Source organism: Paroedura picta, chromosome 1, assembly GCF_049243985.1.
Source record: "Paroedura picta isolate Pp20150507F chromosome 1, Ppicta_v3.0, whole genome shotgun sequence".
In the NCBI taxonomy this organism is placed as follows: Eukaryota; Metazoa; Chordata; class Lepidosauria; order Squamata; family Gekkonidae; genus Paroedura; species Paroedura picta.
In genome coordinates, this window is record NC_135369.1 from 78981687 (window position 1) to 78994552 (window position 12866).

The 12866-nt window shown below is 44.1% G+C and overlaps 1 protein-coding gene across 5 annotated transcripts in view; it reads right to left on the reverse strand.

The window, feature by feature from the left end:
* The window catches only part of KIF26B (kinesin family member 26B), a 412305-nt gene that overhangs the window by 34618 nt on the left and 364821 nt on the right, over positions 1–12866 (reverse strand). For all 5 annotated transcript variants that reach the window (XM_077344354.1, XM_077344338.1, XM_077344346.1 and 2 more), the window contains one exon: positions 2949–3111. In XM_077344354.1, the coding sequence (XP_077200469.1) occupies positions 2949–3111 (163 nt within the window). The remainder of the gene's footprint in view (positions 1–2948; positions 3112–12866) is intronic.

The window sequence follows — 12866 nt, forward strand, 5'->3', positions numbered from 1 at the left end:
AATATATGGAAGAAAAGAATCTGAGGCTGGAAACCTAAGCATAATTGTTTAACATCTTCATGTGCCCTCTGGGCCAGCTGGTCTGGAAGTTTGGACTGGGTTGTCATCAGTATGCTGATGACACCCACCTCTATCTCCTGATGGATGGCCAGCTGAAACTCAACTCCTCCAAGACTAAGGTCCTGTGGTTTGGTAGGAAAGGGCTAGATCAGGAAGCACACTTGTCCAGCCTGGATGGACTGCAATTGAAGACATTGCATTTTCCCAAGAATTTGGGTGTGATTGCTTCCCTCACAAATGAGTCTCAGGTCACTAGAGTAGCCCAGGTGGCATTTTTCCACCTATGCCATGCAAGGCTACTAGTAACTTATTGGTCGCTGGAACCTGGCCACAGTGATCCATGCAGCAGTACTTCTGTAACTTGCTGTACATGGGCCTTCCCGTGGTCTTGACCCAGAAACTACAGCTGGAACAAAATGCAGCTAGGGTCCTCATGACAACACCTTGAAGGGCCCATATTCAGCCAGTGCCGAGGCAGCTACATTGATTATCCTGGCCCCTGCCTGACAGAATGAGCTCCTGCAAGAGCTAAGGGCCCTACTGGAGCTGACTCAGTTCTGCAGGGACTGTAAGACAGAGCTCTTCCAACAGGCTTCTGGTTGAGGCCAGGCTGACAGAAGATCTTGCCCCTCCTCTGGGGTCTCCTACCTGTAGCATCACCTGGGGGAGGGGTAAAGGGGGGATTAGGGGTCTGGAGGGTTATCATAGAATCACAGAATCATAGAGTTGGAAGGGGCCATACTAGTCCAACCCCATGCTCAGCGCAGGATCAGCCCAAAGTATCCTAAAACATCCAAGAAAATGTGGTATGTTGTATTTGTGTGGCTTTTATTGTGTTTTATTGTTGTTGATGGCAGCTGCGAGGTGACAGGGCCGGGAGTGGCTGCCTACAAATATAATTAATTAATTAACTGTTAAGAACTACTGAACTTGGAAGACCCACTTCTGACTAGACACCCCTACCCATGATCATGGGGTGCATCTGATTTAGATTCTGTCCTCTTTGATAATTATAATAAATGCTTTTCAAAGCCTGAGTTTACATAACCTTTGTAAGTCTTAGAGGTGCCATTGGACGAAAAATGTCTTCAGTCACTTAACTAAATGATTTCCTTGTCTCTAGTGGTGACACTTCAGAGGACAATATTTAGGGACTGAAGCCTAATCCTCACCAAGGCTTCAGTGTTAGCTGAGACGTACACATTGAAATGAGAAGCACTCCTCATTAAGTTAGAATGTGGAGTTAAATTAACTTATTTGGAAATATATTCCATTGAATGTTATCGCTTTGATCTTCCATCTCCACCATCAGGCATTCTGAATCCATTCTGTTCTTGCGGGATATTCTATCAACTGGCAGCAATTCTAAGGACACTTTCCTGGGAGTAAACTCCATTCCTTCTGAGCAGTCCTGCTTAGTACTCCTCTGTAAATCTTATTTCTTCTTATATGGAAATAATGGCTGTTTCCTGGCCTCTTCTCTTTCCTAATAACCTGCTTCTCAATCCCTCCATCTTTTTGTATTACACTCCTGTAAAAATAAAATCTGTCTCTTTCATAGTGCGATACTGTGGACAGTCTTCCTTGTTAACAAAAAGGCAGTTTTAAAAGCTCAGTAGAAATTATTATTACATATTAACCTGGCCCCTACTGAGTCAGACCATTGGCCCACCTAGCCCAGTATTGCCTTACCAGCAATAGCTCTCCAGGGTCTTAGATGGTGCAAGGTCTTTCCTGACAAGTATAACCTGAAATGGTGAGGACTAAATGTGAGATCTGCATAGGCTGTACTACTGATTATTGTGTTTTTCTATAGAATATAAGAAGAGTTGGTTTTTATACTCCACTTTTCACTACCCTGAGGAGTCTTAAAATGTCTTACAATCTCCTTCTCTTCCTCTCCCCACACCCTATGAGGTAGAGAGGACTGCTCTGTGAGAACAACACTGTGACTGGTCCCAGGTCACCGAGATGGCTGCAAGTGGAGGAGTGGGGAATCAAACCTGGGATGCCAGATTAGAAGCCACTGCTTTTAATCCCTACACCAAGTTAAGATGTGTTTCCAGACATTACATTTAAGCCAGATTTGCTACAATTTAGACTCATGGTTTTCTGCCCCTACTTCCAAGAGCCCTGCAATATGCCTGAGGATCATTTTATTATGTATTAATGTATATAACCTAGTTTTCAAGGCAGCTGGCAAGCTTTCAATTTAATCATAGCACTGAGAAGTAGGCCCAGTAAAGGTGAACTACAGGATCTCCTTTTGTCTCAGAAAGACAAATTTATTTTTAAAAATAACATGGCCTCAGAGGAAACTACCCAGGCTCTCAACTTTTGTTTTCATTTCCTAGGTGACAGATCAGATTGGCTTCAAACGTGTTGCGTGAGTTAATGAACAGAACATTAAGACCTGCCCTGACCTAGTATTAACAGAAGAAGTTTGAGCTAGCTGAAAGAATTAGTAGGGAAAGACCGGGAACATTAACTTTGAAGTCACACACTGGAGCCTATTCTACCACAGAGACGTCCTTCTGTGAACAGACTGCTGTGCAGTGATATTTGTGAAATCTCTTAATTGATCTCAGCTTACGTTTAATAATCCTCAGATCACCAGTGTGAATGATGATAATAAATTATATTTAATTTCAACCAGAGAGCTATCCTAAGAAAGCAGCTACAGGAGAGTTTGAACTCTCTGATGCATTTGTGAGTGACAGGTACAGTTGCATTAAATCATTCCTTCAAACATGAAGCACATGATTTCCCCCATACTCTCGAGTGTGCTGCCACACACTCAGAAATTATGAATATTGATGTTGCTCCCTCCCCTGCCTGTTCAGCTCTTGCCAGTGCAAGGCAACAAAAGAGTTTCCCCCTTCCCTTACCTTAGTTTTCTTTTTCTTCATTCTTAAGACCCTGGATGCAATCTGGATTGTGGAAAGTGTCTCAGCATAGTTCCCTGCAGCTGCCGAAATGTGAGCTATCATGGTGGTGCGGCAGTTCATGTTCCCGAGGGACTCTCGGAGCAACATGGTCAGTTTGCTGTCTCTGCAAAATAAAAAGAATTAAGATTACATTAGTGAGCCATGTTTCACTTGGACTGTCAAGATGCAACTCCAGATCTCAGCAAGATTTCTTCCTTTTTAATGGAATACTAATTAGTATTGTTCTTTGGGCTTCTTAGTGCCCTCCATCCGCAGCTGAAGAAGCTGGAATATCCCTGTGCTGTAATTACAGCCTCTCCTTTTTCCCCCTGTCTGTCTTATTCTCAGGCTAATTCCATCAGTAATACTGCGTTGAGGAGTGGATGCTCAACGTGGGCAGCTAACCAGGGTTTATTTTCTCATGAGCTTAAAGGCACAGAAGGATCAGTTCTTAAGAGACAGCACTGGATTCACCTCTGCTCATTCTTTGTAATGACTGAAGATGGGATTACTTGGTGTCATTTTTCTTTCCCTGTCACTGACTGTGTCACTGAATGGACTTGATATTAAAATTCTAATAGTTTGCTGCTACCTCCTCTTCTCTGGCACTCCCAATGATTGTAATGAGACCCAGAAATGGCATTGCATGGCAATTACTTTGGCAATGAAGAAACTGTACAGACATATCCCATTAATGCAACCAGCTTGTTACCGTGAGCAGGGGTGTCCTGTCAAAATTTCAACAAAAGGCTTCCTTTAAAAGATATTCTTGCTCCTGTCAGTACTGCACTAGACTGTTCAGGAGTAAGAGACTCCTCATACATGTACTCTGGAGGACTGGGGTGGGGGTGGGGAAAATAACTGATGCTATTAACAAAGGCACAATCCTCTGGGAACTTGTGGGCTTCACTGAAATGGATGAAAAATGAGCAAGAGGAAATGTACCATTGGGTTAAAACTCCTTGCTGGAATCCCACTCTCAGAATCCCAGAAGTGCTTCCGTCAAGCTACAGTGATTGTAGTGACTCTTCTGGCAGGAATGGGAAGGCTGCCTCTCCTGTCTGCATCTCTGACCCATGGGTGGGGTTTATCAGGACTCCGGTGCTGTCATGACCCCCTCCATCCACAGCACAGGGGCAGGGAGCAGATGCATACCTTCATGGGGCTAGGCCACTACTCCACCTGCAACTGCAGCTCTCAGGGTGTCACTGAAAAGGTTACATTGCTACAGCTTCAACTGAAAGTAGGTTTTCCTGGCACATTCATAGGGGATTTGGGGAATAATGCTGAAATGTGCAAGTGCCTGGAAGGACAGATACTGAAGCACACCGTAGCACCATTCCTCCCCGCCCCCCCCCCCTCCCCCGGATACTAGGCTGCTGCATTTCCTCTGCCTACACAAAAGGACAGAGTGCTGATGAAAAAGGGCTCTCTAACACAAGCACTGGACAAGTACTATGCTTTGTTCATCCATCCATTCTTATCTTGTACTTCTTCCCAGGAATTCTGGGCTGCAAAGAGAGTTCTTCCCAATTATCCTCAAAGCAACCTTGTGAGGTAGGTTAGCCTGAGAGAGTGACTAGCCCAAGGTTATGCAGAGATGTGGGGATTTTAACCTGGGTCTCCTTACTCCTTGTCTATCCTTCTAACCACTATACTGCACTGTCAAATCCCTGTACATTGATACATACATAGGTAGCTAGTTAACAAATGTACAACTGTTGCCTGTTCCTACCAAATGTATATAAGCCTTGATGACCGTTTATGCACTGGAGGTTTCATCCCGGGCTGCAGGATGGAATTTTAGTCATGGCAGGTTGCCCCACCTCTTCCTGCATCCATATGGGGGAGCATTTGGCCCGGTGTGCCTCATCCACCCCCGATATGTGCTCCTGCACGGGAACTGGGGCAGTGAAGTTCCCAGTGCGTAAACGGTCGATGTGACCCTTAATAGCTGTTTTTGTTTTTAATCTGATACCTACAGGTTACAGGCAGGTGGGACGGAGCTCTTTGGTTGAGGCCAGGTTTAATAACAACAAGGCTCCACCTCAGGCTACACACTAACATCTTGAGCACACCACTCTGGGGTAGACTGCTGGGAGGTTGGGAGGATTTATGCCACCAATCTTGTTTTATGGCAGGGGGTTTGGGTGTCTGATGGTTATTGGGTTTTTATGGAGTTTTATGGGGTTTTATATACTGTAATCCGCCATGAGTCTCTGGAGTGTGGCGGGCTAGAAATGCAATGATAAATAAATAATAAGTAACATTCTGATCAAGCCTTCCTGCAGTCACAGGGCTACTATCCTATTCATTGAGGCATGACTGCACATGATATTATATATAAGTTATTGGAAAATCTAACTATTAGAGCTTAGATGCCACATATAAAACTATATTAAGGTCATTTAGCTTTTACATGATGTTGATGGCAGTCTCAAGCAGGCAGATCATAGAGACCATCTAATGGTTATCCAGGGAACATAATTCAAAGGGACAAACCAATAAAAGCTCAGCAATAGTCAAAGCAGAAAAACAACCTAAAGCATTTTGCAGCTTAAAAGAACACTCATAAAACAGTTCCCAGGGTAGAAGCTGACTGGAGAAATGATTTGAAAAGATTAATCCCTTATTTAAAGAAACCTGGATGAAAAATTATGTTTTGGCAGAAGGGCATTCCTATGGCAAGATGCCACCCCTGAAGGATTCCTGTCTGTGGTAGTCCAATTCTTCACTTCTACAGGCAGGGGTGCCAAACAGGCCTTGTGAGGAAGATAATAGATGGAAGTCTGGATCAAATTAAACACCCACTGTTGCCAATTCTTGCCTTAACAAAGATAATTTCCTTTACCAAGAAAGTATCATTACAGACGTTTGCTAAATAAAACAAACAATTTTAAAGTGAAACTACGGGAAAATATTAACCGGTCTTTTCTTACTACTTTTGGGCACAGTATTTGTACACGTGGTTGTTTTACAACTCCAAGCATTCCTGATGATGCATTCCAACTAAGAAAGCTTTATTTATTTCAGCCTCCTGTTCTCTGACTTGGACAGCACAGGCTAGCCTGATCTTGTCAGATCTTGGAAGCTAAGCAGGATTCACCCTGCTTAGTATTTGGATGGGAAACCACCAAGGAAGTCCAGGACTGTAATGCAGAGTCAGGCTGCTGTGGCAAACCACCTCTACAAGTCTCTTGCCTTGAAAAACCCATGGGGTCATAGTTTTATATTTATGATGAAAACATGGTGTAAGATGGTTGTTTTGCAAGGGAAGGGGCAGAGAATTGACATTTTAACATTAGGTGTATGGCATCATTTATGAATTAGCAATAGTTTAATTATTGTGTCCAGGTACAGTACGGAACACAAACACAAATTTATTTCCAAACACTTCATGATTGACATTTTTCTTAATGATCAAAGATATTGATTTACAAGAAGTACTGCTTTTCCAAATGGTCCCCACCATCTTCCCCGTGGCTTCCCTAAACAGACGTAATTTTTCTCATATAATGTATCCACTCAATGTTCCCCCAGAAAGTTCAAGTTTTATCTTTTATTCTGTACTGATTTTTTCTAGTTCTCAGCTTCTTGTGGGCTGAGCTATTCAAGCTCACTGGAATATATGATTTTTTTAAAAAATGTAAACAGAAGTCCATTAAGATTGGAGCTGGGGAAGTCCAGTCATTTAGTGGGTGACCTAATTCAGCTTTGATCCCACAGAGTCAGAGATTAAAGGCTGCTGTGTTAGGTTAGTGCACCTTCTCTTCATCAAGAAATGATTGTGATATTACATTCGGTGCATCAGTAACCGACATTCTAAAGAAGATATACAAGGAAATTATTAACATCTGCGCAGAAATCAATACCAAGCCTTTAATTTACTCGTGCTTCCATCAATGCAAAACACGGAATGAGAGTGGCTAAAGGGCACTAGACTAGATTTTAGGTCTCCAGGGGATATCTAACATGGAATCATCATCAGGAAACCGATGGACTCTTCTTAGAGTCTTATAAATGATACATGTGGGTTTGTCACCTAAACCCTATTTGCATTATACTGAAAATAATTCACTGTTAGAAGGGAGATGAGATACAGCAAATTCCTGTGTATTACATCAAAAACAACTAGAAAGAGAAATTTATTAGGAATATGCTAAAGTATCAACAAGTGACTTAAAAGCTAGAAATGTCTTACTCCTAGCTATGAAACAATGTCATTCTTATCTAGGTTTATCTTACTGATCTCCTAGTTTGCTAAAAGCTACAGCCAGCTGCCTCCGTTAATATCATATCTGGCTAAACTGCTCCCAGTAATCACACAATTTGCAAACATTTTACATTTTATATGCAGACCTGGACCTCCCAACTCAGTGGTTCAATTATCTCTTTCATTGTGCTAATGATTGAGTTTTAAAAAATCGCAGGGGAGAAGCCATCAGATATGAGTCACCTAGCTGCCTTTTCATTATTTTACCTTGCAGCGAAATCAACCACTGGTAATTCTTTATTGCATCTATTATAATCCAAAGCACACCCCAAAACAGGCACACAACATTTGTGTGTGTGTGTGTTTAAAGCTGGTACTGCACTTCTGTGAAAATAATGGAAGACAGACCCCCCCACTCTTTCATTAAGAAATGTAATGTAATATTGTCAGATGCTTGAAGACTGCTTGAGCAGCAGCCTGTTTGAAGATGAGAAATTTTGAATCATAATATTTATGAGATTTTTTTTGATACAACTTTTTTGTTTTTCATTTAAATTAAAATGAATTGTAAAGAATACTACATAAAACTTCCTCAAAGAGGATTGTTTTTAAAATATGCAGTGATTGTTTGGCTGTTTGTCTCTACCATGTTACAGATATTAGGTAGGTCTGCTTTTTGGAATGGAATTCCAAGTTATCTGGGGACTACAGCCATTGATTTGGATGGTGGTTTGGCCTATGGCCAGCTGATGCATTTGTGAATGAATATTGAGACTGATCTCTGCAATCAGTTCAGCTCTTTCAGGCCTCTTCTCTTGTAATTTCATTGATCTCCTCAAGCAGATGGAGCACATGCACTGGGGGATGATACAACTCCCTGGGCCAAAACCAACCAGTTATGGAAAAGTCCTTTGTTCAAGACTGTATCGTGTCAGTGAGTGTTCTATAGTTGGCTATATACTTTACTGCCATGGTTATCTATAAAGTGTTGTAGGAGTGCATTCTGGATCTTGTTGGGCTCTGCACAGAGGCTAATTGTCTTCTTGTTGTACTTAAGGACATAAAGTCTTTACGTTCCCATTATGGTACATGTTGGTGGATCATGGAATGAGGCAGTTCCTTATTTGCTCAAAATTCTAAACTAACCTTAAAGGTAAAGGTAAAGGTATCCCCTGTGCAAGCATCGAGTCATGTCTGACCCTTGGGGTGACACCCTCCAGCGTTTTCTTGGCAGACTCAATACGGGGTGGTTTGCCAGTGTCTTCCCCAGTCATTACCGTTTATCCCCCAGCAAGCAAGCTGGGTACTCATTTTACTGACCTCGGAAGGATGGAAGGCTGAGTCAACCTTGAGCCGGCTGCTGGTATTGAACTCCCAGCCTCATGGGCAGAGCTTTCAGACTGCATGTCTGCTGCCTTACCACTCTGTGCCACAAGAGGCTCTAAACTAACCTTGGTAAACCCTAAATGCCATTATTCAATGTACATTTCAGAAATGGAGTCCAGAATGCCTTCTAGGTATGTATAACAAAAGCTCTTGTTGTCTTGCCACAATATAAAACAGAACTATACCTTGCCTGAATTCCTTGGAGTGTATCCAGCAGAACATAATGTCAATAGCACAGTGGGTGTTATATTGCATCCTCATGCCTGTGAAACAAGGCCATTTGTACCCAGGTCATACCTGTTCCCCCTTGCCTGTGATTTTATTCCAGACCTAGTTATCTACCAAAACTGGGTGAGCTTCAGAACAGGTTCCACAGTCACTTTGCCTTAAACAGGGCAATAAATCTGGATCGCATTGTCATTCTTATTTATAATAGGTTTCAGTGGTACAGCCATACGATGTCACCGCTGTTCTGTCACCATCCTCGGCCTGACCCAGATCAGGGCCTCCATTGCCCCCTTTGAAGGGAACGCGGAAGTATTTGTGTTCCCTTTTTTAGCTGAGGGGGCCAATGGGGCCTGTCCAGCCGCAGGCCTGTGTGGACACGGAAGAGGCCTGGAAGGGACAGAAAATGCCCCACTCAGCTCTAAGGCGCTGCACAGCTGAATGGGGCTTTTTTTTTTTTTTTTAGGAAGGCGGGATTGTGTTGTTATGTAATCCCACCTTCCTGCAAGACAAACAAACAAACCCACTGACACCCCACCCCCCATGTGGTGGAAACTTTCCATCCCAGCTGTGTCCATTGGGATGCAGAAATCTGGGGCAGGCAGTGTCTGCCGCCAAACAGAAAGCAGCAGAGCATGCAGTTTTGCTGCAATGTACCACTGGCGGCCTGGACTGTTGCCTCTGGTGCAGGAGTGGCCTCAGTGATGCAGCTGGGGAACAGAATATTTGTTTCACTTACTATGAACCTTCCTTCTTGGAAGTCTGAAGGTGGGGCAGTCCTGACTCTTGGGTTTCGGCTCCTCCGTGTGGGCAGGATCGTAAATATTGAGACTCTTCCTGGGGAAGGTGCTTTCCTAACTTTCCCAGTCCATTCCAAGTCTCAAATGGAAAAAAACTCCTTAACCCCAACTAACAAATAAGTTCTCAGTCCAGATAAAACCTCAGGCTAAGGCTGTAATGATGGAAATCCAACACAAAGTGCAACAAGCTAACAGCAGCAGTGGAGGAACTTCCAACTAATCCACATCCTGCAGCTGACTCTCCCACACCAAAAGACCAAAGTGCCCCAGAATAGAGCCAGGGAAGGAAATATGGACTGCTCCACCTTCAGCCCACCAAGAAGGCAATTTCATGAGAAGTGAAACAATTCCGTTCTCTAGTGGTCCTAACAGGGCAGTCCTAGCTCTTGAGTCCTACCAAAGGAGTGAGTCCCAGGGAGGGAAAAATCAGCCTCTTGGGAGAGACAGCTAACAGCCATATCAATCCTATAGTGCTGATAAATGAATGCACTTATCTAAGGGGAGCTGCACTACAAATATTTTCCAGACTTGGGAAGGCTCTATAAGCTGCTGAGGGAGCTTCCCCTTTAAGAGAGGGTCCACTCCTGACGCGTATAGGCAAGGAAATACAACCCTTAACCCAACATCCATCTTACAGAAGGCCTTTGTCCTATCCAGACAGAAGCACAACGCCCTCCAAACATGCAAACAGTGCTATTCCCTTTCTGGAGAACCACGTAGATTTGGGGAGAAAAAACTCCTCTCTATGAAAGGCTGGATTAAACCTCGGAATGAAAGTAGAGAAGCTAGTTATTATGGAGAAGAAAAGGGGGACTTAAAAGTCCTCTGGATCTTTGGGTCCTAAGGAAGAAGGGGAACTTTCAGAAGAGAAGCCCTCTGCGAGGCCTGCCTTTGTAGCCATAATTCTTTTGGCACCAATGGACTCCCAAGTCCTTGCCACAAGGCCATGATCTTACCAGGCTCTGACAGCTGGAAAGGCAGCGGGCTCCATGCTTCACCAGTGCTGGAACCAGCAGGAGGCTAAGGGTTGCTCCGAGGGCGCAGGGCACTCCAGTAACAATGGCCACTCTCACTCTCTGACTGAGAGTGGAAGCTGAGGGGGGAATGCCAAGCCCAAAAGTTGGATCAACTCTGCAGAACACTGACAGTACCATCAGGTCCTTTAGCTTATCCGGGATCACATTCCACCAGGTTGGGGCCAGGGCCAAAAATGTTGTTGTTGTTATCACCTGTTGTTACCATATATGATTTTACTTGTATGTTTTTCTTGTACCCTGTAAACCACCCTGAGCCTTCGGGGAGGGTGGTATGTAAATATAATAAATAAATAATAATAATAAATAAATAATTTAAAAGGCCCTGGTCCTGGTTGAGGCCAGGCAAATGTCCCAGGGGCATGGGACAACCAAGTAATTCATAGCCACAGAGTGAAGAGCCCTGCAGGGGATATAAGCAGATAAGTGATTCCTCAGATAAGTAGGACCCAAACCTTGAACTTGATGCAGAAGCAAACCAGTAACCAGTGCAGTTGTCTCAGCACAGGCTAGATATGGGCCCTCTCAACAAATTTTCTGCTCAAGGCAACCAGCAGTCCAGAAGTTGTGCCTTGTCTACCAGCATCTCTAGGTAAGACTGTTCTCTTCCTCAGGGAAGAGACTGAGGCAAAGTATGAACTCAGTCTTTCGGCTTTCTCTCTGTCAGAGTTTCTCTGTTTTCACCCAACACTGGGCCTATCACCTCCATAAGTATTCATCTTGAACTCACTGATCGATATGCATGTGATTCTGTCAGTTTTGTGCTTTATTCACAATTTAAAAAGAACAGCATTTCACAAAGAAGAACTTTGTAGAGGCATTCAGAATAGTTGCTGGCTGGGTAGCTCCTCCTGCTGCTGCCAGTTTGGTGTAGTGGTTAGGAGTGTGGACTTCTAATCTGGCATGCCAGGTTCGATTCTGCGCTCCCCCACATGCAGCCAGCTGGGTGACCTTGGGCTCACCATAGCACTGATAAAACTGTTCTGACCGGGCAGTGATATCAGGGCTCTCTCAGCCTCACCCACCTCACAGGGTGTCTGTTGTGGGGAGAGGAAAAGGAAGGCAAATGCAAGCCCCTTTGAGACTCCTTCGAATAGAGTAAGAACCAACTCTTCTGCTGCTGCTGCTGCATGCTTGGAGTCTGCAGTCTTGCTTGCAGTACCTACAATCCAAGGTTTTCATGAGCTGGTTGTGTACCATTTAAAATCAACTACATAATTGTGTGAGTGCTGCTTTTGCACCTATATGATCAGTAGCATCTATCAGCCGGTGGCATTCATTATACTGACACAAGCTAAAAAGTGACAGAACTGAATTGCAGTTCCCAGGCAGCCTTGCAAGAATACAGAAATTTAATTAACACATACAAACATGATTGGCTCTGGAAGTCAGGCATAAAATGGTCTAGACTGGCACATTAGAGAAACAAGCCTTACAGTTTTCCGACGTAACCACAGCGTGACTGAGATGCCAAGAAAACCAACAATTTGTACATTAAGATATTTTTCTGTCATGTTTGTTAGGTACATTGATAGCAAAGGCATTTGCAGCCCAGATCCAGTGAACACAGGCCACGTTAGATTCCCATTGGATATAAATACCCCCCTCCTACTACGACTGCTACCAATCTACCTAACCCACTGGGTCCCAGTAAAAGTTGAGCTGAGGCTCTTTTACATTTCCATCATTCTCTAATGTTATTGTTGATATAATATTATTGTTGTTATCACATGTTGTTACCATATGTTATATCTTTTTCCTGTTTCCTGTAAACCTCCGGGAAGGTGGAATATAAATATAAATATAAATCATCATTTATATTAAAAATGTGCAGAGCACTTCCAATGACATGCTGGCCCTCTGACTGGCCTTCGAGGGGGGAGGGATCTCCCTCCGAGGGCCAATCAGAGGGCTGGCATGCCTCATAGGCCACAACTACTTTCTTGAGTCTGCTGCAGCCTTGGGAGGTTGCCTGCCTTCTCTGCAGAGCCCACACCTCCACCCCTGGCCTCCTTGCTGCTACCGGGGGCTAGGAGGCCTGCCTGCCTCCTCCTCTCACCCCCTCACCACTTCTGGGCCCTGGTAAGCCCACCTGCCTCCTCCATCCACTCCCTCACTGCTACTAGGGCCTGGCCTCCAACACCTTGCTCCTCCCCACCCTCCCAGCCTTCACCTGCCTTCCTTCCCTGCAGGCCCACCGTACCTGCACCCATCCTTACTT